Source organism: Hemiscyllium ocellatum, chromosome 19 (assembly GCF_020745735.1).
Source record: "Hemiscyllium ocellatum isolate sHemOce1 chromosome 19, sHemOce1.pat.X.cur, whole genome shotgun sequence".
Classification (NCBI taxonomy): Eukaryota; Metazoa; Chordata; class Chondrichthyes; order Orectolobiformes; family Hemiscylliidae; genus Hemiscyllium; species Hemiscyllium ocellatum.
In genome coordinates this window covers 44175818-44203314 of record NC_083419.1, presented here as the reverse complement: position 1 = coordinate 44203314, position 27497 = coordinate 44175818, and the positions used below count along the sequence as shown (strand labels likewise).

At 39.6% G+C, this 27497-nt stretch overlaps 1 protein-coding gene across 1 annotated transcript in view; it reads left to right on the top strand.

Annotated features, from left to right (window-relative positions):
- Window positions 1-20832, top strand: part of cacna1c (calcium channel, voltage-dependent, L type, alpha 1C subunit) — a 1009638-nt gene extending 988806 nt beyond the window's left edge. Inside the window, exons 47-48 of the mRNA XM_060839877.1 lie at window positions 6304-6624; window positions 20533-20832. Of these exons, the coding sequence (XP_060695860.1) occupies window positions 6304-6624; window positions 20533-20826 (615 nt within the window). The 3' untranslated portion in view covers window positions 20827-20832. The remainder of the gene's footprint in view (window positions 1-6303; window positions 6625-20532) is intronic.
- Window positions 20833-27497: the final 6665 nt, after the last annotated feature.

Genomic DNA, 27497 nt, shown 5'->3' with positions numbered 1-27497 from the left:
CTACACCTGGAGTATTGTGCGTAAGTTTGGCCTCTTTTTCAAAGGAAGGGTGTTCCTTCTATAGAGGGAGTGTATCCCACTGGTTTCTGGGATAGTGGAACTAATGTATCATAAGAGATTGAATTCATTAGAATTGTATTCAATGGAGTTCAGAAGAATGAGAGAGGATATCAGAAAAACCCGTAAAAGTCTCTCAGAACTAGACAGAGTAGGTGCAGAAAGGATATACCCAATGGCAGGAGAGTCCAACATCACGGGTCACAGTCTAAGTTACAGGGTAAATCACTGAAATGAGGAGAAATTTCTTCACCTAGAAAGTGGTGAGTCTGTGGAATTTATTAGCACAGAAAGCAGTCAAGGCCACAACATTGCATGGTTTCAAGGAGGAGTTGGGTATGACATCTGAATGGGTGGAGGAGAACTATAGTGATCAAAGGCTATGTTGGAAAAGCAGTAATGCTAATGAATTGGATGATCATAATGAACAGCAAAGGAAGGTTGCTCCTATTTTCTGTGAATTTTATTCAGTGTTGAATTATAGGTAGGTCAAGGGTTTGGGGAACAGACTGAATATTGAGGTTAAAATCAAGATCTGATCAGCAATGATGCTGATTGAAACTGGTGGAAGAAGCTCAATCAGCTGTATGATCTGCTTCTGCTCCCATTCTTTTTGTCCTTATTTTTCAGATCTTATCATCTTTTCCAATCAGGGACAATCATCCTTTGTTTCCTTTCTCCCAGACTTGTATTTCCCAACTTTGGACACTTTGTTAAGAAGGGATGGATTTTAGGTCCCATTGATGATAGGAACTATGGCAAGCAAATAACAAAGTTAGTTTCATCAGGCTGAGGGAAAACTGGCCTCAGAACATGTCCTATCTGATCATGTGTGCAATTAAGTTAGTTAAATAGCTCATGCTGAACTTGTTGAGGAGCATGCTCTGATATTGGTGCGAAAATATGGCCTGCATGTTGGGTCAGATGCATGGAACATAGATACAGGAGTAGACCACTCAGCCCCTTGAGCGCACTCCACCATTTAATAAAATCATGGCTGATATTTGGCTTAACTCCATATGCATGCCTTGGGCCCATATTTTTTGATACTCTTGCTGAATAAAAAAAACTGTCTCTCTCAGATTTAAATTTAACAATTGAATTCGCATTGACCACCATTTGAGGAAGAGAGTTCCACAACCCTTTGCATGTAGAAGTGCTTTCTAACATCTTTCCTGAATGGCCTGGCCCTAATTCTTAGACTGTACCCACAGTTCTAGAATTTTCAACCATTTCAAATAGTTTATATTTATCTACCCTGTTTTTCCCTGTTAATATCATGAAGATCTCAATTAGATTAACCTTTAATCTTCTAAATTCTGGAGAATAAAGGCCTGATTTGTATAATCTCTCTTTATAATTTAACTCCTTAAGTCTAGTCCTTGTGAACCTGTTTTAAACTCCATCCAAGGCCACAACATCCTTTCTAAGATGTTGTGCTTAGATGTACTCACAGTATTCTAAGTTAGGTCTATTCAGGGTTTTGTACAATTGCAGCATTACGTCTGCATTTTTATATTTCACCCTTTAGATATGAAAGCCAGCATTTTATTACTCTCCATGACTATTTTCTGCACCTGTTCATGGAATTAACACAGCAGAGAGAAAGTGTCCTGGTCACCCATGGGAAATTGGGCAAATAGATTCATGAAATTCGCACATCAGGTCTATGCAGATTGCAAATGGAGAGTGTTGACTGCACTTCGTGCAAAAATCACTGTTCTGGTATGATTGTGGCAAAAGAAGAAAGGGAAAAATTTCCAGTGCAAGTGGGAAGCCACCTGAACACATGGAAGATAATAAGCACACGGCTCTCAGATTTTGAATCTGATATCAATAAGGAACAACATTCTCCACAGACAAAGCAGAGCCCCAAGCATAAGGAGAGCAAAGGAGAACAATAAGGAACAGGAAATACATTAAGGCCATACCATCTATAGGCCATACCACCAAAGAGGGAGCAACCTGGACATGCAAACACACAGGCAATTCCAGTTATCTGAGCAGTAGGTTTGTGCAGGCTTCTACTCCCTTAATCTTCAAATAATTTGTGACCACAAGAGCTTCATAGATGAGTGCTGTCACTATCTTGCAAACTATCATGACTCCTTTATTCTCCACCAGTCCAGGTTGCTATTCACCCAGTGCCACCTTACCCATTGCCAGTAAGATAACCTACCTACCTGATCGTGTCTGAGCTAGTGGAGGATGTGGCTTTTTGCAAAGATACCTGAACTGGTGCAGACATCAGAATTGCTCTTTGTGTTTATTTCTCTGTGTTTTGGTGTTTGAACCTGCAGGAGGTACGACCATGAGAATGATCCTTGGAAAACAAAGGCATTTTCAGTACTGAACTTCATTACATTCCATACCTCCTGATATTATGATGAATCTCTCTTGATCAATTTCCATTTACTTCCTTCACAAAGGCTGCCAAGCTCACCATCCCTGACCATCTTATCATCTCCAGTGCTCTCTTTCATTGCAGTGTGTATGGTGAAGAGTTTGCTTACTGTCCAAACCCTTTGGGAGGGAAAGATAAGGCACTTTTGGCGTCTATGGCATTTTGAGAAGTAGTTGCTCACATGCTCACATGTCCTCAATAACTCTATGGCTTTGAGCCTTGCCAAGAGGTCAGTAGGTGCAAATTAAATTGATACTTTTATCCCATGTTCCAAAGCAACATGCAAGACTCCCAGTTTGGTGTGTCTGCTGGAGATTTAAAATCCACAGGTCTGTCAAGCACTTCCTTCACCAGAGTGAAGGTCATTGAACCTTTTTCTGTACTTCTCCAAATTCATTTAATATGTCTTCTACCACTTCAACCTCAAATTTCTTGGTTTGGGAACCTTCTCCTACCACTAATAAGAGCACCTCCCTCAACTTTATTAATGTCTCAAAGAAAGCCTTCAATTTGGCATTAGCAAAATTATTGGCACTCCTTCCTGCATTCCAGCACTGTTACTCTCCCAGTTCTGCAATAATGCTGCAACGGTTTCATGAAATAGCAACAAAGATGGTTTCCATAATCAGTTTATATTGAGCCTACATTTTTTGTCCCACCTCCTTTACTCCTCCACCTCCACTAATTGACTACCCAATATACCCTCGGCTATTTAGAAGCCCCTTCAGGAGCTGTAGCTGCTTCTTCTGCAAGAGCAAGACAGAGACATGGAAACAGTCCCAACTGGGGAGCCATGACCTATTGATATTTGCACAAGGCTATTAACCCAGAAACTTAGTTAATATTCCAGGAAACTGGGTTCAAATCTCACTATGGCAAATGGTGGAATTCAAATTTAATAAAAATATCTGGAACTAAATATCTATTTATGACATTATGCCATTGTCAATTGTTGGAAAAAACTCATCGGGTTCACTAATATCCTTCAAGGAGGAAAAAGTGCCATCCTCACATAGTCTGGCCACATGTGACTCGAGAGCCACAGCAATGTGTTTGACTCTCAACCACCCTCTGAAATGGCCTTGCCAGCTACTCAGTTGTAACAATTGCTGAGAAGTCTTAACAAAGAAACCAGATGGACCACCTGGTATCAGGCTAAACACTGGAAACAACAGCAGTGACAACCTCCTGTTGACCCTGCCAAGTCCTCCTTACTAATAACTGATGGCTAGTGCCAAACTTAGGAGAGCTGTCTCACAGAATAGTCAAGCAACAGCCTGACATAGTCATACTCATGGAATCATACCTCAAAGGCAGTGTCCCAGACACCATCATCAGCATCCCTGAATAAATCCTGGTCCCACCAGCAGGGCAGACCCAGCAGAGGTATTGATCTCCCAGTTGTCCTGAGTCTCCTCAGCATTGACTTCAGACCTCATGAAGCCTCATAGCACTGGGTTAAGCACAGACAAGGAAACCTCCTGATGGTTACCATGTACCATCCTCCCTCTTGATGAATCAGTAACTCCTCCAAGATGGACACCACTTTGGAGAAAGTACTGATGGTGGCAAGGATGGGGATTTCAAAACACACCACCAAGATTGGCTTGGCAGCAGCACTGCTGATTGAGCTACTGTTAAGAAGGCATCCAGTGTGTTAGGTTTTATAAGTAGAGGATTGAGTTCCAGAGCCGCAATATTATGCTGCAACTATTAAAAAGGTTAGTGCGGCCACACTTGGAATATTGTGTACCGTTCTGGTCGCCATATTTTGGGAAGGACGTGGAAGCATTGGAAAAGGTGCAGAGGAGATTTACGAGGATGTTGCCTGGTCTGGAGGGAAGGTCTTATGAGGAAAGGCTGAGAGACTTGGGTCTGTTCTCATTGCAAAGAAGAAAGCTAAGAGGGGATTTGATAGAGACATACAAGACTATCAGAGGATTAGATAGGCTAGACCGTGAAAGTCTTTTTCCTAGGATGATGACGTCAGCTTGTAACAGGGGGCATAACTACAAATTGCAGGGTGATAGATTTAATACATATGTCAGAGGCAAGCTCTTTACTCAGAGAGTGGTAAGGGCGTGGAATGCCCTACCTGCCAATGTAGTTAACTCAGCCACATTATGGAGATTTAAACAATCCTTGGATGAGCACGTGAATGATGATGGGGATGAGCTGAGAATAGTTCACGGGTCGGTGCAACATCAAGGGCCAAAGGGCCTGTTCTGCACTGTATTGTTCTTTGTTCTATGATCAGGTCCTAAAGAACATAGCTGCTTGACTGGGTCTGCAGCATGTGTGGTGATGGAACCAATGAGGGAAAAACATACTTGATCTCTTCCTCATCAAGTTGCCTGCTGCAGATACATCTATTCCAGAGAGTGTCAGTAAGAATGATCATTACACAGTCCTTGTGGAGATGAGGTCCCACCTTCATAATGAGAATACCTTCCAACATGTTATATGGCACTAACATTGTGCTAAATTGGACAGACTTTGAGCAGATCTAACAACTCAAGACTGGGCATCCATGAGGCACTGTGGGGCATCAACAGCAGCAGTATTGTACTCCAACACGATCTACAACCTCAGAGTCCAGCATATTCCCCATTCAACAATTACCATCGTGGCAGGAGATCAACCCTGGTTTAATGGAGGTCATACAAGGAGTACCTGCAAGCATACCTAAAAATGAGGTGTCAACTTAGGGTGACATTATGCCAGACAACATAAGCAGCAAGTGATGGACAGAATTAAGTGATTCCACAACCAACGGATCAGCTCTAAGCTCTACTACACTGCCACATCCAGTCATGAATGGTGATGGACAACTCAGTGGAAGAGGCGACTCCACAAATATCCCCATCCTCAAAATTGAAAGAGCCTAGAACAACAGTGCAAAAGGTAAGGCCAAAGCCTTCGCAGCAATCATCGGCCAGAACTGCTGAGTGGATGATCTATCTCGGTCTTCTCTGGATGGTAGCCAGCATCACACTGCCAATCTTCGACCAATTCAATTCACTCCACTTGATATCAAGAAATGGTTGGAGGTACTGGGCACTGCAAAGGATATGGGCTCTGACAACATTTCAGCAGTAGTACTGAAGACTTGTGCTCTAGAACTTGCCATATTCCTAGACCAACTGTTCCAGCACAGTTACATTATGGAAGTGACAACATGGAAAATTGACCAGATGTGCCCCAGACAATAAAGTAGTACAAATCCAACCCGGCCAATTACTGACCTGTTGTAGATAAAATTACACGAGAATCAGATTTAGTAACAAGTCAAATCACAAGTGAAAGATTTTAGGAGATGAGGTCACGCTAAACGCAGGGTTTTGACCAAGCCATCTCCCTGATTAAAGAGATCAAAAGCCCTTTATGCCCTTAACCACAGTAAAGCACACAGTTTCAGATAAAATTATATAAACAGTTCTTCAGACAGAATGTCATCCCTTACACAGGTATCCGGCTGCTGAATCTGCAGTCACTGGTTTTATTGAATTTGTGGTTTTACTTGCTAATGGTCATACTCTGTTTATCCAGCTTGCTTCTGCAACATTCAGCACTTTAGCAAAATTTAGCACAAACTGCAGATTGCACAAAATTTTATCAATGATCCCAACATGCTTTGCAAATGTGGTGAAATGTTCTACTTATGGTCAGAGGCCATGGTCTGATATAACGTTTTAATTTTGTAAAAGTAAAGGATATTTGATGTGAATAGCACTTTGTAAAGTTAATTGTTTCACACAGTGGTGAAAATGCTTTTTAAAACAAAAGAAAGTGATCCTGTTGTATCTGTATGTGTCTCAAGAGTATTCATTTTCATCATACAGGCATTGGCTGTTGCAGGACTAAATCCACTGCTGAGGAGAAGCCATTCTCCAACACAATTTTCCAGAGTGTGCGCCACCCCTCCAACAACTCCATGTAGTAGAAGGAGATTGCAACATCGTATTCCAACATTATTTCTTGATGGCGTTGAATCCTACGAGAAACTAAACAGCAGCCTTCCATCAGTAAACTGTAGCTCATGGAATTCTGACAACTCAACTGGAAATAACAAAAAAACCAGGCCAGTCTCTCTGAATGTACCTTACCCTTTCAGGGAAACCGGAACGGACTTTCATGGCAGTGCTAGTAGTTTAGTTGGGGCGGTAAGTTTATTATTACTATTCACTGTTTCTATTTGTTACCATGTTCGAGAGGCTACCTTTCAGCTTTGCATTCATTATTTCTCTTGTATATGTAGGTGACTTAAGTTTACATTTGATGTCTGCTGGGAGTGACAGTTTGTAGCGTGGGTTAAATACATGCTAAAACTTACTTAACATTGTCATGCAGGGCAATACTAGCTTATTACTGCTTAGGCCTTTTGTAAGGCATAGAGACTCTGAACCAAAGGTTCGTAAATCCACAGCACCTCATTCAAGTGTATCCCAGAACATTGTGGAAAGCTAGGGAACCAATTGCAGGTCTCCTAGCAGAGGTATTATTGATAGCCATGGTGAGATGTCAGAAGAATGGAGAGTAGCTAATGTTTTGCAATAATTGAAGAAAGGCTACAAGGAAAAGCCAGGGAACCACAGACTAGTGAGCCTAATGTCAGTGGTGGGTAAGTTGATGGAGGGGATTCTGAGAGAAAGGATCTACATGCATTTGAAAGGTAAGGGCTGATTAGGGATAATCAGTATGGCTTTGTACATGGGAAATCATGTTAAGAGTTGACCAAGAAGCTAGATGTAGGCAGTGCAGTAGACATTATCTACATGGACTTTTGCAAGGCCTTCAACAAGGTACCATATGGTAGACTAGTTTGTAAGGCTAGATCATATGAGATCCAGAAGAGCTAATCAATTGGACACAAAATTGGCTTGACAAAATGAGACAGAGGGTGTGGTCGAGGGTTGTTTTTCTATACTGCAGATCTGTGACCAGCAGTGGGCCACTAGGATCAGTGCTGGGTCCACTGACATTTGTCATTTATATAGACGATTTGGATAAGAATATAGTAAGTTTGCAGATGACACCAAAATTGGTGGTACAGTGGACAGTGAAGAAGGCAAAGAGTACAATGGGATCTTGATCAACTTGGCTAGTGGGCCATGAAATGGCGGATGGAGTTTAATACAGATAAATGCAAGATGTTGCATTTTAGGAAGACAAACCAGGGCAGGATTTATCAATTCATGGTAGAGCCCTAGAGTATGTTTTTGAACTAAGGGAGCCATAAGGATGCTGGTACATAGTTCCTTGAAAGTGGTGTCACAGGTAGACAAGGTAGTGAAAAAGACATTTAGCACCAGTCAGAATATTGAGTGCAGGAGTTGGGACATCATGTTATGGCTGTGCAAGAAATTGGTACGGTCACATTTGGAGCATGATGTAAAAATTCTGGTCACCCTGCTATAGGAAGGACATTATTAAACTGGAAAGAGTGCAAAAAAGATTTACAAAGATAAGATTGGAAGGTTTGTATTAAAAGGAAAGGCTGGATAGGCTCAGACCTTTTTCCACTGGAATGTAGAAGGTTGAGGGGTGACGTCGTAGAGATTTATAAAATCATGAAGGGCATAGTCAAGGTCTTTTTCCCAGGGAATGGGGAGTCTAAACCTTGAGGGCATAGGTTAAGATGAGAAGCGAAAGATTTAAAAGGGACTTAAAGGGCAACCTATTCACACAGGGGGCGGTGCGTATTGGAACAAGCTGCCAGACAATGAGGTCGAGGTGGGTACAATTACAACATTTAAAAGACATTTGGACAGGTGCGTAGGTAAGTTTAGAGTGATATGGGCCATCATAAACAAATGGGACTAGTTCAGCTTAGGAGGGCTGGTCAGCATGGACAAGTTGGGCTGAGAGCCTGTTTCCAAGGTGTGTGAATCTAATTTGCAAAGATGCTGTGTGAAAAGTTGGCTTTAGCCTAGTTTTTGAGTGTGGGGGATTTCAATTTGCAATCAGATTATGTTGATTCCATTGAAGATTAGCATGTAAATTTGTTGTCTCCAGCTCTTTACATGATAATAGTGCAAGGCTGAACATGTGCCTCACTCCTGCCAGCCTCTTTATACTGCCAAGTACCTCTACATTCAGCAGGGAACTGAAAGGTATTTCCTGAAAGCAGAGGAGTTAATGGTGGAGGTGGGAATGAGAAAATACAGTTCCTCAGGGAGGAAGATGTTAATCTGGTAAAAATGCATCTGGCAACAGAATAAATAGGAGCCTGTCTGTCTTCCACATAGGTTCATTATACTCTGTACAGCGTAAGTACAAATTACATTTTTGCTTCCACTGAGCAGCCTCTCCCAGGTGAAATCTAGTCCTTATTCTTTAAAATTAACCTATTTGGGTATGTTATTGCACCTCCAGGGCAGGCAGGACTTGAGCCTTGTAGCTTAGAGGTAGGGACACGACAGCTGCACTTTCCCCAGTTAGTATCAACTGCCTTCAAAAATAAAGCATATAGCAAATATATACATTCAACTGATATTATTTTCAACAGCAACAGATCCTCTTCTTTCTTAAAAAACATAAAATTGACAAGTACAAACATTCAGACAAGATAAAAAGAAGCTACTGAAGAGGGAGAAACAAATCTTACAAACCAAGACTTATATCACAAGGCATGCAGCTCCTAGGATTCCCACCTTACTAAAAGTTTTCATTTTGAAAAAACAAATAAGACAGTTAGTGGTTTGTATCATAAGACCATCAGACATAGGAGCATAAATAGCCATACCCCTTTGTGCTTCAGATTTCTGAAGCCTTTCCCCATTTAGAAAATAGTTCACACCTTATTTTTCCGAACAAAGTGCATAACCTAACTCTCCCACATTTTATTCCACTCTCCTATCCTGTCCAAGTCCTTCTGCAATCCTTCCCCACCTTCTCAACGTCACCTGTCCCTCAACATAACTTTGTGTCATCTGCAAATTTAGCAGCAATTCCCTCAGTTCCTTTGTCCAGGTCATTAATGTAAAAAAGAATAGTTGTGACCCCAAAACTGATTCCTATGAAACTCCACTCATCACCAGCTATCATCCTGGAAAAGATCCCTTTGCTTCCACACACTGCCTTCTGCCAATCCTCTATCCATGCTAGTAACTTACCCCTAACACCATGGGCTCTTATCTTATTTATCAGCCTCCTGTGTCAAAAAGCTTCTGGAAATTCAAATAAATTGGGTCCAATGGCTCTCCTTTGTCTAACTTGCTCATTACCTCCTCAAAGAGTTCTAACAGATTTATTGGACATTATCTCCACTCATGAAGGCATGCTGACTCAGCCATGTATTTTTAAGTACTCCACACTCTGGTCCTTCATAGGACTCTTAAAATCTTACCAACAATCGAGGTCAGGGTATCCGACCTACAATTTTTGGTGATCTATCTCACTCCCTTCTTAAAAAGTGTGATACATTAACCATTTTCCTGTCCTCTGGGACCCTCCCTGATTCCAGTTGTTTCCTGAATGATTACCAACAATGCCTCTACAATCTCCACAGCTTTCTCCTCCAGAACACTCAGGTGTAGTTGATATGATCCGAGTGATTTGTCCACCTTCAGACCTTTCAGCATCCCCAGCGTCTTCTCCTTACAGATAGCCACAATATTCATCTCTTTTGAAATTTTTGAAATTCCCCAACTCTTTTGAAATTCTGGTATGCTTTATATGGACATTCTGACCTGGAGAGTTAAACAGTCATTCCCTGATCTAGAATCAAACCCAGACTGCAGCAGTGAGTGTGCCAAATCCTGACCATGGTGGAACTATTTACTGATTTGAGTTTGGAGTTTTCTTTCTCTAGTATTCGTTTCAAACTCAAAATATTGATTTTAATGTTTTCTTCATTGTAACATTTCTTTGAGTGCATATTATCTCAGAGAAGTTATCTATTTAAAGTTCAATAATTATGAGTGTGGTACTGGAAAAGCAGGTCAGACAGCATCTGAGGAGCAGGAAAATTGATGTTTCAGGCAAAATTCTGGATTAGTGGTGCTGGAAGAGCACAGCAGTTCGGGCAGCATCCGAGGAGCAGTAAAATCAACGTTTCGGGCAAAAGCCCTTCATCAGCCCATTCCTGATTCTCGGATGCTGCCCGACCTGCTGTGCTTTTCCACTATCACACTCTTGATTTTAATCTCCAGCATTTGCAGTACTCACTTTCACTTATTCAATAGTTATGGTTTCTTCAACATCTCCTTGATATCAAAAATATATTCTTAGAGATTATACATTAACCATCTCAACATGTGCAAAGGTTTCATCAGAGTACTTCTTACTTCTCTCATTTTCTCAGCTTACCATGCCAAGGAACAACGTTTCCCACTTTCTCCCACAGGAAATACTATGATACTAGCTACATTTAAATTTTGTTGAACGAAATCACTCTAAATAATCAGTTTTATTGACTTGGATTCACCATAAAACAACTTATAGTTCATATTTAAATGTTTTGTTTGACCATGTCTAGTTTTAAGACATCAGTCATGAGATCTTGTCTGTGGGCCCAGTCAGTTCAATTGTCCAAGCAGATTTTATAGCTGCTCCATTTTAGCATTGGAATGCAATGGAACCTTCAGCAGCAAGTGGTGTCAGTGAGAGAGGACAACTGGAGAAATTGGAGCTCTCACTAGAAAATAGGATGTCTTTGGTGGGGAGAGGGCTAATAGGAAGAGAGGGCAAACAAAGGAATTCCTCAGCCTAATACAGACAACATGATCATTCCATGTACCTAATGTAAATAATTATTTGTTTATTGTTAATATCCCTTTGTAGTTTCTGATGACCTGAGTACAGTGGAATAAAGAATCATAATTCATAATATCATAATGCTTCATAATCTTTCAGCTGTGTTCAAATTCATGTTAAATTTCTGGTGTAATCAGCAGGATTCCACAGCCCAGGCATTAAACACAGGCAGGCAAAGGTTGATTGGTACCTAGCCAAGATGTAGGACTAGAAACTGGCAATATCTCAGAGGGAAGCTGAAGCTGTTCGCAGATCATTGGAAGCTTAGGTATTGGTGGAGGCACTTGGACCTTTAGGCCAGGCCCAGACAGAGCCTTCCCTTGTGCATTCCCTTGATATTAGAAAGGAAGGAAGTAGTATGCCTGGTCAGATATTCTACTTACTGAAAATTAGGATGGTGGACAGATTCAAGGTCGACTGACAATTTAGTGATTGAAGACTGGATTAAGGACACTGCTGTTTCCAGCGACCAGGGGCCTCAATGTAAGTGGGCATGCCATCTTCATGATGGAACATTTAATCAGAAAACCCTTGCAGGGAATATGGGAAAGAGATACAGGTGTTCAAACAAATCTGTAGCCAAAGACTCTCTGCACACAAGTGTTGTTGGGCACAGCGTAGCCTGACACTGTTACAACAGAAATTTTATGAGTGCAAGCAAGCAAAAGGTGAGGATCTGGATTCCATGTACCTGAGGTTCATAAATTTGTTCAATTACATCATTCTCCATCCAAATGATCAGGCACAGGATACTGAAAAACTGCCGAGCAGAATCAGTGAAGAATGGGAATATCTAGATAGAGGTGAGGAGGATTAACAGTGATAGACCTCAATAATCTTTCTTTAACCATAGGATCACATTTGTCCAGATCATGAGAAAGATAGGACCCTAAGACCAGGAAAAGGGGCAACCATCAGAGATGAAACAGGGCTGCAGCCAGGGAAGAGGCAGGTGGAACAGATTTCAACACAATATTGAGAAAGTACTAGAGTCCATTATCAAGGAAAAGTAGCAGCATGTTTAAGAAAAGCTTAATGCAATTCAACAGAGTCATCGTAATTTTTGAAAGGAAAATCATGTTTCACAAATTTTCTAGAGTACTTTGAGGACATAATGAGCAAAATAGATGATGTAGTGTATTTGATTTTCCAGAAGGCATTTGATAAGTTACAACATTAAATGTTATTGAAGAAGATAGTCTTGGGGATAATGTATTATCACAGACTGAGGATTGTAAACACACATATTGAAGAGTCAAGATTAATCAGTCTTTTAAGGTTGGAAAGATGTAACTAGTGTAGTGCCACAAGGGTCAGTCCGAGGGTCTCAAATTATTTGTTTCCTGTATTAATCACTTGGAGGGGTGGGCATTAAATTTGCTGATGATACAAATACATGTTGTAATGAGGACATAAAAAATCTGCAAAGGAAGACTGATAGGCTAAATGAGTGGTCAAAATGTGGCATATAATTAGATTATCAGACACAGCCCGATCTTTGACCTTGCTCCACTGGTTCACATCATCATTATTCTTAAAGGCTCATGCCAGCTGTCTCCAAATAGTCAACATCAGACCTTGCTATGGCATTGCATGTCAAGTAGCAGAGCAGAAAAATGTGGTGCTGGAAAAGCACAGCAAGTCAGGCAGTATCCGAAGAGCAAAAGAATCGATGTTATGGGCATAAGCTCTTTACCTGGAATTTGAGGGGGGGAGGGAGCGGTTGCTGCTGACAGATAAATTGGAGAGTGTGGGTGGGCCGGGGGGGAAGGTAGTTGGGAAGGCAATAGGTAGATGTAGGTGGGGGGTGATGGTGGTAGATTGGAGGGGAAGGTGGGGCAGATAGGTGGGAAGGAAGGTGGACAGGTAGGACAGTTCAAGAGGGTGGTGCCAAGTTGGACAGTCAGATCTGGGATGAGGTGGGGGCAGGTGAGTTGAGGAAACTGGTGAAATTGACATTGATGCCTTGTGGTTGGAGGGTCCCCCAAGGTGGAAGATGAGGTGTTTGTCCTCCAGGCATCAGATGGCTTGCATTTGGCAATGGAGGAGGCCCAGGACTAGCATGTCCTTGGTGAAGTGGGAGGGGGAGTTGAAGTAATCGGCCATGGGGCATGGGGCTGTTTGGTGTGTGTCCCAGAGGTGTTCTCTGAAACATTCCACCATTTGGAGTCCTGTCTCCTCAGTGTAGAGGAGACCACATCGAGAACAACGGACACAGTAAATGAGGTGTTTGGATGTGCAGGAAAATCTCTGCTGGATGTAGAAGGATCTTTTGGGGCCTTGGTCAGAGATGAGGGAGGTGTCAGTGCAGATTTTACACTTCTTTCAGCGACAAGGGAAGCTGCCGGGAGTTCAGGGTGGGTTGGTGGGAGGTATGGACCTAATGAGGGAGATGCGGGAGGGATAGTGTCTGCGGAATGGTGATAGCCATGTGGACGGAAATATATCTCTGGTGGTGGGGTCTGATGGTAGATGGCAGAAATGACTGAGGATTAGGTGTGTTGGAAGTTGAGGACTTGGGGGGGTGGTTCTATCCTTTTTGAGTTTGGAGGGTTAAGTTTCAAGGGCAGAGGTGCAGGAAGTGGGGGGAAGATGTGCTAGAGGCCATTGTTGACCATGTAGCAGAGCTCCCACTTTGTAACCCTGGAGGTCACCGTGATCACTGAGTTGAAGCAAGACTCTGTGCTCCATGGAGTTGCTACATAGAATAGGTTCCCCAAACAGCTTGCTAATTTCAGCAATTAAGATGTTTGCCTCCAAACAAGGAGGCCCATACCGATCCATAAACCTGCGACTGTTGTTGATAGTGGACTGACGAAAGGAGACATCTCTAACTTCATTTCAAAGATGGACATCGGAAAGTTGAAGGGGACGCAGAGATGCTTGTTTCTACTCTCACCAAGTACAGGAAGACTTTTATAAAGATGATTATCACATTCAGTATTTGACTAAAGATGTCTGTCCAGTAAAGATTCCTTACTGTTGGATCCTACCCCATCACTGGATTGAGTCCAGCATTACCTCCAAAAGTCTTTCATGCAAGGTGTCATCTGAGAGTCAGCAAGTTTGTTTGTGTCCTGTATCATCCTCATGAGAAACAAAGATGGAAATCTGAGGATCAGTATTGATTAGTCTCAAAAGGATACTTACACTTTACTTAGGATTGAGGAAAAAATGAGGTCTGCAGATGCTGGAGATCACAGCTGCAAATGTGTTGCTGGTCAAAGCACAGCAGGTTAGGCAGCATCTCAGGAATAGAGAATTCGACGTTTCGAGCATAAGCCCTTCATCAGGAATAAAGGTATTGCAAGAACACAAAGGTGCAAAGTATTTCTTCCATCTCAATTTTGCCCATGCTTATATCCAGCTACCCCGTGCTGAACAAGACATTGAGAAAACAGCATTACAAATACATACCAGGGGACATTAAAAATACACAAAAATGCTGTTTGGGCTTTGTAATGCCTGTGCCATCTTCATGCACGTAATGAATAAATCTCTTGGCTACCTTAACTTCCAGTACCTCCTTGTAAATCTATATGACATGTTAATCTTCAGCTCAACATTCAAGGAGGCACTTGCAAGACTAGATACTGTCTTATCCCACTTGTTGTGGTTATCTTGATTGTCAAACCAGGATAGCTGCAATTCATGACTACTATCACAATTGAGAGAGGTGTACTTTAGTCAAAACAGGAAAGTGACTTCTCCAGGATGGAATCTGTGGTTACCAAATGACTTTTAGAAGACACTGCAATATATTTTACATTCCTTAACCCCAGTAGTAACAAGACTGAATATGTTCTTGTACGCACAGATGCCCTTACCAAGTGCACATAGGCTCTACCTATCCATGACCAAAAAGCATAGCTATAGCCAGAATGTTAGACCATGATTGGTTTGTCTACTTTAGTGTTCAGTGTCAGATTCACAGGATCAAGTGCATCTTTGATCTGTGAGTATCATAATCTGAAAGTATAATTCAAAATATACATATGCTTATTTACATTATGAAAGTTTTCTATTTATATCTGGACCATCTTTCAGAGATTGTAGAAGCATCTTCTACACCTATCAACATTTATCATCAAGAAAAATTCAAAGGACCTTTCTGAGTGTGTGGGAATGCACTCTGACCTTTATCTTCTAAGCTATATTCAACCCCACTGATTCAAAAAGGATTTTATTGTGTTATCTAGTAGGACTGCAAATGTCTACTCTCCTGGGTTACAACTTCTGATTCCCTGTGTATTAGATCTGAAGTCTTCTCGACCATACCTGGTTACTCAGTGGTTAGCACTGATCTCTTATAGCACCAGGGTCCTGGGATTGATTGCAGCCTCAGGGGACTGTGTGGAGTTTGCATATTCTCCCCTTGTCTGCATGGGGTTTCCTCCGGATGCTCCAGTTTCCTTCCACAGACCAAAAGTGTGCAAGTTAGGTTGATTGGCCATGCTAAATTGCCCATAGCATTCAGGGATGTGTAGGTTAGATGCATTAGTCAGGGGTAAATATAGCATAGAAGGGATGGGTTTGCGTGGGTTACTCTTCAGAGGGTCGGTGTGGACTTGTTGGGCCGAAGGACCTGTTTCCAAACTTTAGGAATTTGATTCAATTCGATTCTATTATATTCTATTCCATACCTGAGCATTTTCTCAAACATGACAATTATTGGAAATCAAGCAATGCTTTATTTTCTGTTCTGATACACTATTCTGCCAATCCATGGCCCTCAGTCATTGTACATCATGCTTGATATTCAGCTAAATTTTATATTTTCCAGTGGATTTTCCTTCCCATCTCACTACTGTGGCATCCCTCCTGTAATTTGGCACTTGACAGTACATCACTTAGGAACATACTTAGGGTATTTTCCTCTGAATAAGGATAATCCTTTACTTATCATCATGATCAATATCCCTACCAGCATCGAGTCACTGATCTATCATCTAGCGTTCTTCTATCTCTAGCTTAGAGAATATGTGTATACAATGCGTAAGGTACCTCTTCAGCAGCTATCATTTTTCAATACCTGATGGTGTTATTCATCACCGGCACCTGTGAGAAATGAGCTTTCATCATTTCCTTCTCATTTTGTACAACTATTGATTTCCCATTGTATCTTTCAAAAAATATTTTCCTGGACCTTTCTCTTATCTATGCTCATCTCTCTTAATAATAAACCAGATCACCTGAAATAAAGTCTACCTCAGAATATTGTATGTGATTTTGGAATACTCTGAATTTTTTCTGAAACTTTAACCTTTTTAAATGTTTTCCTATTTGCATGTAATGCACTGAAGTGACGAGTGAAAAACAGAACATTTGACTGTTTTTTTTAGGTCAGGAGAACCATTGTACAGAGTACAGGAACCCAGTTCAGATTTCTTCCTTAAAACAACTGGTATAGCTGCAACTCTGAACCATTTATAATTTGTATCATGTACCAGTCACACCAGAGCTGTTGCAGTTCAGTTGATCAGCCAGTATCTTAAACAACAGCTTGTCAATGACTGCATGATTCATCTCACAGAAAGTTCTGTTGAAGTGGCTTAATGCTATGGTATTCAAGACTACAATATTTAAATTCTCACATGCCCAAAATTCGTTATTTGTATTTTCTACTCCATTCAAAATATTTGACATCCCAAGTACTATACCAATCCATTTTTCTATGATGGCCTGAATAGCTTTCTGTTTATGGAGTTTTCTCAGAAACAACCAGAACATCCTCCCCATTCTGTCCTGTTTTGAAGACTGCCAAATGTACAACACCTGTGCAGTTAAGGACCTCTTCTTCAACCTCCAAACAACCTGACTTTTTTTACATTGTCTCTTGTTACCAGGCAACAAAGTTTTTTTTGTCCTAATCCACTGAATTCTTCTCCTCAAAGACTGAAAGCCATAATTTAAATGCCTGTAAACAAACCAAATCTACAGACACCCTTAAACTATTAACAGAACAAATCTATAATGAAACAACAAAAAGGGCTTCCCTACTCAACATACCAAATATCTAAATACAAATCAAACTTAGAGCTACATAGGAGCAAGTTACTGCACTTGCTGGGATCTGCTGAAAACAAAACATGCTGGAAATCACAAAATCCATGGAGAGACAGCAAGCTAATGTTTCAAGTCTGGATGACTCTTCCTCAGAGCTCAGACAGCTGGACTCGAAATATTAGCTTGTTCTCTCTCATGGATGCTGCCTGACCTGCTATGATTTCCAGCATTTTTTGCTTTCAGACTATACTTCATTCCTCCACTTTAGAACCAAAGTTCACATATAAGCATAATAATATTTTGGATGTAGGTTTGCTCGCTGAGCTGGAAGGTTCATTTCCAGATGTTTTATCACCCTACTAGGTAACATCTGTGGGCCTCAGGCGAAGCACTGCTGAAAATTCCTGCTTTCTATTTATATGTTTGGGTTTCTTTGGGTTGGTGATGTCACTTCCTGTTCCTTTTCTCATGGGATGGGAGATGGGGTCAAACCCAATGTGTTTGTTGATATTTTTCCGGTTGGAATGTCATGCTTCAAGGAATTCTCGTGCATGTCTTTGTTTGACTTGTCCTAGGATGGATGTGTTATCTCAGTCGAAGCGGTGTCCTTCCTCATCCGAATGTGAGGATACTAGTGAGAGAGGATCATATATAATAGTATATTTGAACCTTCATCATGTTACTTTTAAAAGCTTGGATGTATTGCCACTCCTAAACATAAAGCAGGTGGAACGTTCATACTCTTTAACCTGGTCAAGAGACTCCAGGCTGCAATTGAGCCAATCCACCCCACACACTACAGGTACAGTCACCATCCAACAAATAGTTAAATAAACCAGGGAGCAAGATGCCCATCACCTAACTTAGATTCCCATTTACCTATACGATTCCTTTAGGCCAGTCACTCCCATCATCAGAATTGTCTATTTCATGCATTACTTGAATGATTTTTATATTTCAAATAATTTGTCAAATTAACAAATTCACTGAGCTAAACCTGTGCTTTAGTATATTAGCAACAAATTGTACATATTATGCCCAGACAGTAAGTGAAACTAATCCAACCAACTGAAATAGAATAGCAGACATTGGGGTATATGGGCACAGAATCAAAAGGAAAGGTGAAGGAAGAGTGTCCATTGCCATTACATAAGGGCAAAGGAAGATGAATGCATCCTTCCCACCTGGAGTTCAATTGAGACTCTTAAGTTGCTATTTAAGGCCTCACCTCACTATTCTATCAGCAATGCAGGGGCACTTTGCCACAGGGAGACTACCCAATAAAAGCCGACAGGTGCAACTAGAAGATGGAATTGCAGATGCTGGAGAAGTCAGAGTCAAGGAAGTGTGATGCTGGAAAAACACAGCAGGTCAGACAGCATCTGAGGAGCAAGAGAAACGTCATTTCAGGCATAACCCTTCATCAAGACTGGGGAGGGGGAAGGGTGCTGAGAAATAAATGGGGGGTGGGACTAAGGGAGAGGTAGGTGGGATAACGATAGATGGGCGAAGGTAGGAGGTGATTGTGATAGGTTGGTGGGATATGGGAAGGAAGATGGATAGGTACATCAGGTCACACCGGTGAGCCAAGTCGGAGGGGTGGATGTGGGATTGGGTGGGGGAGGGGAGATTTGGAAATGGTCATGTGGTTGTATACACTCGAGGCAGAAGATGAGGTGTTCCTCCTCCAGTTTGTGGGTGGCCTTCTTTAAGCAGTGGAGGAGGCCCAGAATGGACATGTCATCGGGGGAGTGGGAGGGGGATGTTATGGACCAGGCCAGACTCCCTCAAAACAGTTCAAGAAGGTAGCCCAGATCTTAACTTTTCTAATTGTTTTCAGCAAATTTAAGGTGGATATTCCAGGAGTGATGCAACTAATCAAACAACTCAGTTTCAAACAAACAGAATTTATTTACAGACTACCGAATGAAACTCTAACAAAAGAGAACAGAATATGGAATAACTTAATCTATCCAAAAACCCAAGCACTCTATCTCAGCGTAATGATACTGTTTGAATTTCCTACAATTTCCCCATAAACACACCCCTTGGCAAAAAGATAAATTCAAACACAGGTTCTTACAAGAGAGATGTCAGAGAGAGAAACAGTATGGAACTTCTTTTCCCAGCAGCTGTTTTTCTAAGGCCCCAGATGGAAACTGAACTGAGAGAACCGGCCACTCCCCTTTCATTGTACAGATGTTTTTTTTAAAAATCCTTAAGGTTCTTCTCTGATTGTTGACTTAGGCAGATTGTTGACTTAGGATTTGAAGTAGATGTCAGTGTTAAGTCAGTCGCTGGAGACGAGAGAGGTCCAGAAAGGGGAGGGAAGTTTAAGATGGTCCAGATGCATTTGAGGTCTGGGCAGAAGGTGTTGGTTGTAGATGAACTGTTCAAGCTCCTCATGGGAGCACAAGGCCACATCGATGTGATCATTGATGTAGCGGAAGAAAATGTAGGGGATGGTGCCATTGTAGCTGTGAAAGCTGGACTATTACATGTATCCAACATAGTTGGAACCCATGCAGGTAGCCATAGCCACCCCTCTAGTTTGTAAGAAGTGAGAGGATTGAAAGGAGAAGTTATTTAGGGTGAGAACCAGTTTGTGCATATGGCCTTCCTGATCGGGTACACTGTGACATTGACCACTGCAAAATCCTGTTTTTCACCAATCATCATTCACCAACTCCTTCTCCCCACCTCTACTCACCCCATCTCAGGCTGTCAGGAACTTTCTGACCAGCCATGATGAATCCTCTAGGGCCTCCTGTTTGGCTGGTCGTCCAAGACAGCTGAACGTCAGTGGTCACTGTGCCTGGGAGACACTGCTCCAATCTCGCTGTGTTATCTTCCTCATAGATCTTGGAGGTGGAATCTTCATTCCTACAGGGAACGAAGTCCACAGTGCCAGGCCATTACAATAATATTAATTAATTATAGTCATTTAATTGCTTCAGGGTTTCCAAAATTGCTGGAGCATTCAAACTGGATTTCACCACTAGCGTTAAATTCAGGCCAGTAAGTACAGACATTACTCAGACTTTTTCTGAATGGTGCTCTGGGAATATATAAAAGTGCAAATTATCTCCAGCTGTTTAAGAAAATATTACGCAGCAAATAGTGGAGGAAGGCCATTAAATCATTCTTTTGTGTAGCACCTTGCTGGACTTTGCAGTACATGCTTATCTCTTCATGAGCATCCATGCATGAGATCACAGCGTTCAAAATGTCAGACAATATTATATATACATATTATGACCAATTTTTAGCCTTTTGTGGTAATGTTTATTTTCTATCTGCTTAAAAAGGTCCTGATCTCGGAAGGACTTGGTCGATATGCACAAGACCCAAAATTTGTTGCTGCAACAGCCCATGAAATTGCAGATGCTTGCGATATGACAATCGAGGAGATGGAAAATGCAGCAGGCAACTTACTTAATGGCAAAGCTAAGGGTAGCCCAAATGGTAATCTGTTACCCTTTGTGAACTGCAGAGACTACCAGCAACAGGATATTGTGCAAGATTGCACAGAAGAAGGGCAGGACTGTGAAAAAAGTGATAAGCAATTTGCAGATGAGATGATTTATGTAAGCACCCTGTAGTATAAGAAGATGGTTACATTATTTGCTTCAATCAGTTTGTTTCAGAAGTGCCTCACTGTTCTTGTACATGAAGTAACTAGAACAGCTGCTTTCTTCATTTGCTATTGTGAATTGGAAGTTGAGTTGAGCAATTGAAGCTCTGAATGCTTTTTTAAAAAATTTAAAACCACCATAAAAATCACAATTTCAGGTAACAAAGTGGCATGACCTTTGAAACTGCAGCAGAGATACTATCCATCATCTCAAATATGCTCAAAGATTGTCAGAATTTGAGTATATAGGAGGGATTCTGGAGATGAGTGTCTAACTGACTGGTTGGCCAAACAACAGCTAAATAAGCCTTGGTTTTAGACAGAAATGCAAATGAGGGTACACACCATGCATGTATGCACACAAAATATAACTTTTGAAGGATTTGTTCCTCCCAGCATATATAGAATACCTCAAAATACAATTTCTTGATTCTAACATTCTGAAGTGAGAGAAGTTAAGAGATAGATGCTGTTTGGGAAAGTAAAGAAGAAATGTATCACAGTTCACGAATGCATTATCTGTCTCTGCTTCACTTTTAATGATGTAGAATGTGTCAATAAAATGGTCTTTTAAAAAGTGTTTATAGCTAGACTGTGAGCTGTTGCGCATACTGTTCATCCCATTTAGTTCCACTCCAATTGTATTCTGAAAGTAGGGTAATTTCTTAATTTTGATGTGGCTTGTTGGTGTTTTAGCAATTCTTTGACCAGACACTTTCTGCATTTCCTTACTTTCATGATGGATTCTTTTTAAAAAATAGTTCAAGAGATATTTTCTATTTCAGAGAAATTCACATTTAACATTGTGTCTTTTCTTTGCATGTATCCCATGGAAATATTTATGTTTTAAAGAAAAATACTTTATTTTACGTTTGATAGTTTAACTAATTTCAGTACCAAGATTCCAGGTATAACACATGGCATGTATCCACGGTCTACTCTGATCTATCATTGTGAAACAAACCATTTTATTTATATTTAATTGGTTGTATAGTGGATCTGTGGCACATTTGGGTCTGCAATGAGTTAGACAGTTGAAATGTTGTTAAATTTTTTAAAAGTAGTTCATTGATCCAGCACCAAAAACCCATTCTCTTGTGTTTCACAAGATATGCAAAAACAATGCAATAAAGTGTGATTGTAATCAAAAGTATATGCGTATAAACTTTAAATCATAGATTATGTAAGTATGTACATATATATTAAATGTTGAATATAGATATAAATTTATATTTCTCTATGAATGTATGAAATATATATCTATGTCTATTCAGTGCAATGAATTCTTGTATTGCTTCGTTTGACAACTTGTAATACTAGAATTCAGGTCAGTTTTAGCATTTGAGAAAAGACAAAAAAAAATGCCAAGCAATTCATTTCCAATTAATTTGTTAAATACACTGGTGTATATTTAATGCATGAAAATCGTTAAAATTATTAGCAAGTGTGCCAAGAGTATATATATTATATATATATTATATATAAAAATATAGATTTTAACTTTTAAATGCTTTCTAAGGCTAAATCAAGTAAATGTTTTTAATCAAAATTTAAAATGTACATATTGTAGTTATGATGTTACAGCATCTTCATATATTTAACACATACTGATTTTGCATATCTTGTGTTCACTGCTGTTGTAATACTTGTTTCTTATTGATTTCACCCCGAGTTCCAATCTGTGTATGTACATCTATGTTTCTGTAAGGAGATGCCACAAATATTTAAATATTCAATTTATCTTTATTTTTTCCCGTTAAAGTTGCAACATCCTGTTCTTGTGCCTATATTTAAAGTGGAGACTGAGCTTTTTCTTTACATTGCTGGGTTCTCTAGCTGCTGGTATATCTGGAGAAATTGAGTTTGTAGAATGTAACAAAATGGAAAGAAATCAACAGGATGTTTACAATGCATTCTGGGAAATTAGTAAAATTTTAATTAGATTGTTTTATCCAGCTTAATTTTTTTTCCCAAAGAGAAACTTTCATTGATAAATAAAAGATTTTTTTCATTATTTTCCTAACTTTCATGACAAATTTTATACTAAACCTTCTTTAAACCAATAGTCAGTCACAGTGGTGCCCGTCCCATCCAAAATATACTGCAGGGAATGAATCAATAGCATCTCTTGTTGGTGAAAACAAAAGTTGCAGTTTCACAATCAGTGTTCTGCACCAAAACAGGAAGAAATACACAGATAAATTTATTGTTGGTGCAGTTAGCCTGCTTCACAATTTAATTTTGTAAAAATGTTATATGGATGACGTACATCAAGGTATTGGGTAAAATACATGATTAAAAAAGAAAAGCTGTGGAAATACTGACATCCTAAATTTGGAACATCCATTCATTCTACTTGAGGTAGCATTAGGTATACTAATCAGACCTAAGTTTCATGTTTAACTATTAACTTGAAGTACTTTTTTTTCTGCAATTCATATTCTGACCTCTTTTTGGAGTACATACTTTACACTCAAGCACTATAACCAAGTGTGTGAAAATTGATGTATACATGTAACAAATATTTCTATAAACTAAATTATATAACACATAATAATCTCCTCTATTTATGAGGACAATCCTCTGAAACAACCATCCTCATTTGACATAATTAATTTATTTCCTCATATATCTTTGAAAAGGTTGTCAAACACATCTAATCTGAATAAGCATTACTTATTACAAAATTCAGGAGGTATGATCAGTAGACAATTAGAGATTATAGGTGGCCTGCAGAAATTATAGACTTGTTAGAAAATATTTCCCTGTATCTAAAATGTTATACCACTTGCCTATACAAAGCATGAAAATTATATATTTAAGATTAAGAAAGTAAACAAAAACATTCCAGGTAACTTAACATTCATTATTTTAGTTTTTAAAGATCATTTCATGCATTATGATGAATTACAGTTTCAAAGTTAATCATTTATTTTGAATGAACTATGACAAATTTTTTAAAATGAACCAATAAGACTGAGAGGGAGATGAAGTAATAAATAGCTGCCATGAGATCAAAGTTCATGAGAGAGTTTCATTTGTACTTGAAAGTTCTTTCAAGTTTAATTCTTTCATTGTCCCTGCAAGGCTACTGCATTGGTTAAAACTGGGTTCTACTTTAATGAATATTTTTCTTTACTTATACTATTGTTCTTTGTATATGGAGCAGTGTTTTCCTGAACATGCATATTTGATAGTTTGAAATGATATGCCCATCCTGTCATCTGCAGTTTATTTAGGACAACACAAATAGCATAAGGAGTTATTAATATTTATACAAACGAAAAAGATGAGATGCTAAGTTTAACTTTCGTTATTCTTACATTAAATATATGCAATCCTTCAAGCTGCATTTAGGATGTCATTGGTGTCTTTCTAGTGTGAACTATATAAATGTGTTATTTAGTGGCAGCTATGCTAATATTAACTCTCTGTGAAGACATAAATTTTTCATAAACTATCAATAAATTGTCCAGATCACATCCCTCTTCATGTATGCTGAGAAAATAATCTAGTAATTTAGGGATTCCAGTGGATAGAATCTTTCATTATAGAGTAAAGAGTCTGGTGCTGTCCTAGAAGTGAGCATCATTTCTGTTTGGAGGTGACTGGGCTTTTCTCACTTAATCAGTTAGTCTTTTTTTAATCGTATTACATATTCAAGGAACTTAGTGAATCTTATGGGATTGATGGGCAAGCAGTTCTCAAATTTTGAATGTTTTTGCAGCAAATTGAAAGGACTCACAGACAGTCATTAATTTTCTGCAAACAAGGAACTTCACTGGGGCTCTCATACTGGGCACTTGCAGCTAAACAGCCTGCATTCCTTCCTCAACTCATTGTTTTCTGGACAGTGTGGCATCCTTCCTGGAGGGAGCCATGCACTTCTCCACCAAACGCCCTCCCCTCCCTCTTCCAGCCTTTTTAAACCCAACCCTGGACACCCTCCATTCCTTGTTCAATCTCCAGATAGCTTGAAGTGTCCAGGATAGGATCTCAATTAATATCATGACAGGTAAAAATGTTTCACTAGAAGGGCAAGATAGCAGTTAAACCATCCTAAGGTCCAGAAATGTCGTCTACCTTGTCAAGTGTCTGTCTCTTATAACCTGTACAGCTTGCTCACACAGAATGTAATTGGGAGGAAAACTTAATTCCAACAAGCTGATCTCCCACTGAGAGTTCATAGGATGAAAAAGTGTTCACAAGACTTGCATTAGGAATCTCAACCTGCTTTGAAAGTTCAAAAGAACTTAATGGCAAAACTTCATCCCGCCATTGGGATTCTACATTGAGACCTGTTCGTTTTTCTTCCTATTTCCCAGAGTAGCACAAAATTCTACCCTCTTAGCAAGTTTGGAGAAGATCTGTAGTTCAGGTTCTGGATGTAAGTTTGCTCGGTGAGCTGGAAGGTTCATTTTCAGGTGTTTCATCACCAAACTAGGTAACATCATCAGTGAGCCTCCAGTGACCTCTGGTGATGTTACCTAATATGGTGATGAAATGTCTGAAAGCAAACCTTCCAGCTCAGCGAGCAAACCTACATCCATTCTGTCCTGGAACATTGTGTACAGTATTGGTCTTCTCATCTAAGGATACATTTGCCAAAGAAAGACTGCAACAGAGGTATACCAACCTAATCCCTGCGTAGGCAAAGATTGAGGAAACTTTACCTTTATTTTTCAAGATATTCTGAGAATTATGGATAATCTATTTGACACTTATAGAGTTCTTACAGGGCTTGACAAGTTGGATTTAAATAGGATTTTTTTCCTGGCTGGTGAGTCTAGAACAAGAGGACTGAATCTCAGAATAAGGGGAATGCCATTTAAAACTGAAATGAGGATGATTTCTTCACTAACAGTGAATTTTTGGAATTCTCCAGTCAAGAGGGCTGTGACAGTTCAATCTTTGAGCATGTTCACGGCAGAGATCGATAGATTTCTGGATATTATTTACACCAAGGGATATAGGGATAGCACAGGAAAGTGGCATTGAGGTAGATGATAGGTCATCATTTGATTGAATGTTGGAGCAAACTAAATGGGATGACTGGGTTTCTGCTTCTCCTGTGTTCCTGAAGAAATTTAGAACCGTCTTATTAACTGTCTGCCAAAAGTAGGATAAATGAAAGGCAATTTCAGAACTCATTAAATGACAATACCAATACTGCAAAAATCTAGAAATTGACTAGCAACTTTAATTTGCTGTATGCATTGGTTTACATGAAGTTTACATCAAATAATGTTTCTTACTTTTTCAGCTTTATGCCCTAACTGCAGTTGTCTGTTAGAAACAATGTAATTTTGGTGTACAGTATGAAAAGCATGGTATCTGGTATCATACAAAAGGCACGATCAAGCTTTGACTATATGGAATGCTGATGGAAACTGCATTTTGCCATAAATCATCCTCTCGGATGCTATCATCAGTTAAACAAATATTTCATGCACATCATTTCTGCAGAAATGTGGTAATATAGTTAACAAAATGCAAACTACAAAGAAAACAATGGATCCAACATTCTAAAGTTGAAGTGATTTTAATACAATTTAGCACCTTCACAACACTAAAATATTAGAGCCACCAGCTAATCAATCATTTGTTTTGATTATTACCCTTTATATTGTTTGTGTTGTGCCTGCACCTAATGATAATTACGGTAATGCAAAATCTGTGAAAGGGAATTGAAAGTATCAGTCTCAAATAATTCATATATTATTTTGTCTTATTTGGTAGTAATGCTGTGTCCAACGTCAACTGTTTGTCCTAACATTATTGTCATTTTTTGTTTTGTCTTTTCACCCTCTGAATATAATTTCATACCGAAGCTGATATTGAGATTTTGCATATTTAATTTTTATTGCAATTATATACTGTAAATTAAAGACATGGTTTGAATGTAGCCCTGTTTACTTGATGTACAATAGTTATAGGACTTTTTTGTAATTTTTTTATTTCTATTGGAACATGTTGCTTTGAATAATTAAATATTCAATGAGGTTAGAATTCCTATGAATTGATATACAACTCTAATACAATCCTATAACAACAGAGCTGTGGGGTCTCGTAAAGCCTCATAGCCATTATATATTGTTTATCTGATTATGAAATCCAGGAACTGCCACTATGTGTGCTTGGACATGAAACAGACCTAACCTTGCAAATTTAATTGAGCTCTGGACCTCTGTCATAAATGTAGAGTGGAACCGTTTGCAAATGGCATGGTGCGGATGCATAAGGCAGAAGGATGATGGGGAGGTATGGTTCCAAGATTGTAGGAATTATATGAAGATATTAAGCAAGCATTACTACATTTTTATTGGCAACATTTTATTGATGATTTCTCTTTCAAAGCTTATTTGGAATGGGCACTGCTCCAGGCATATTATTAGGTAATCATTGAATATGACAACCTCACTTACTTCCTTAAAATTCTTCTGTTACCTGAAAAACCAATCTAGGGAATAAGACATGAAAATGCAATGAAGACAGTGAAGGTATTTATAGCTGTCTTGCAAACTGTGTACATAAATGAATAATTTGCTTGTTTAGGACAGCACAAAGAAAAGCTCAGGTGAGAAAGATTTGGCAACATAATGATAGCATACATAGCAGGGTTTTAGTGAGACTATATTT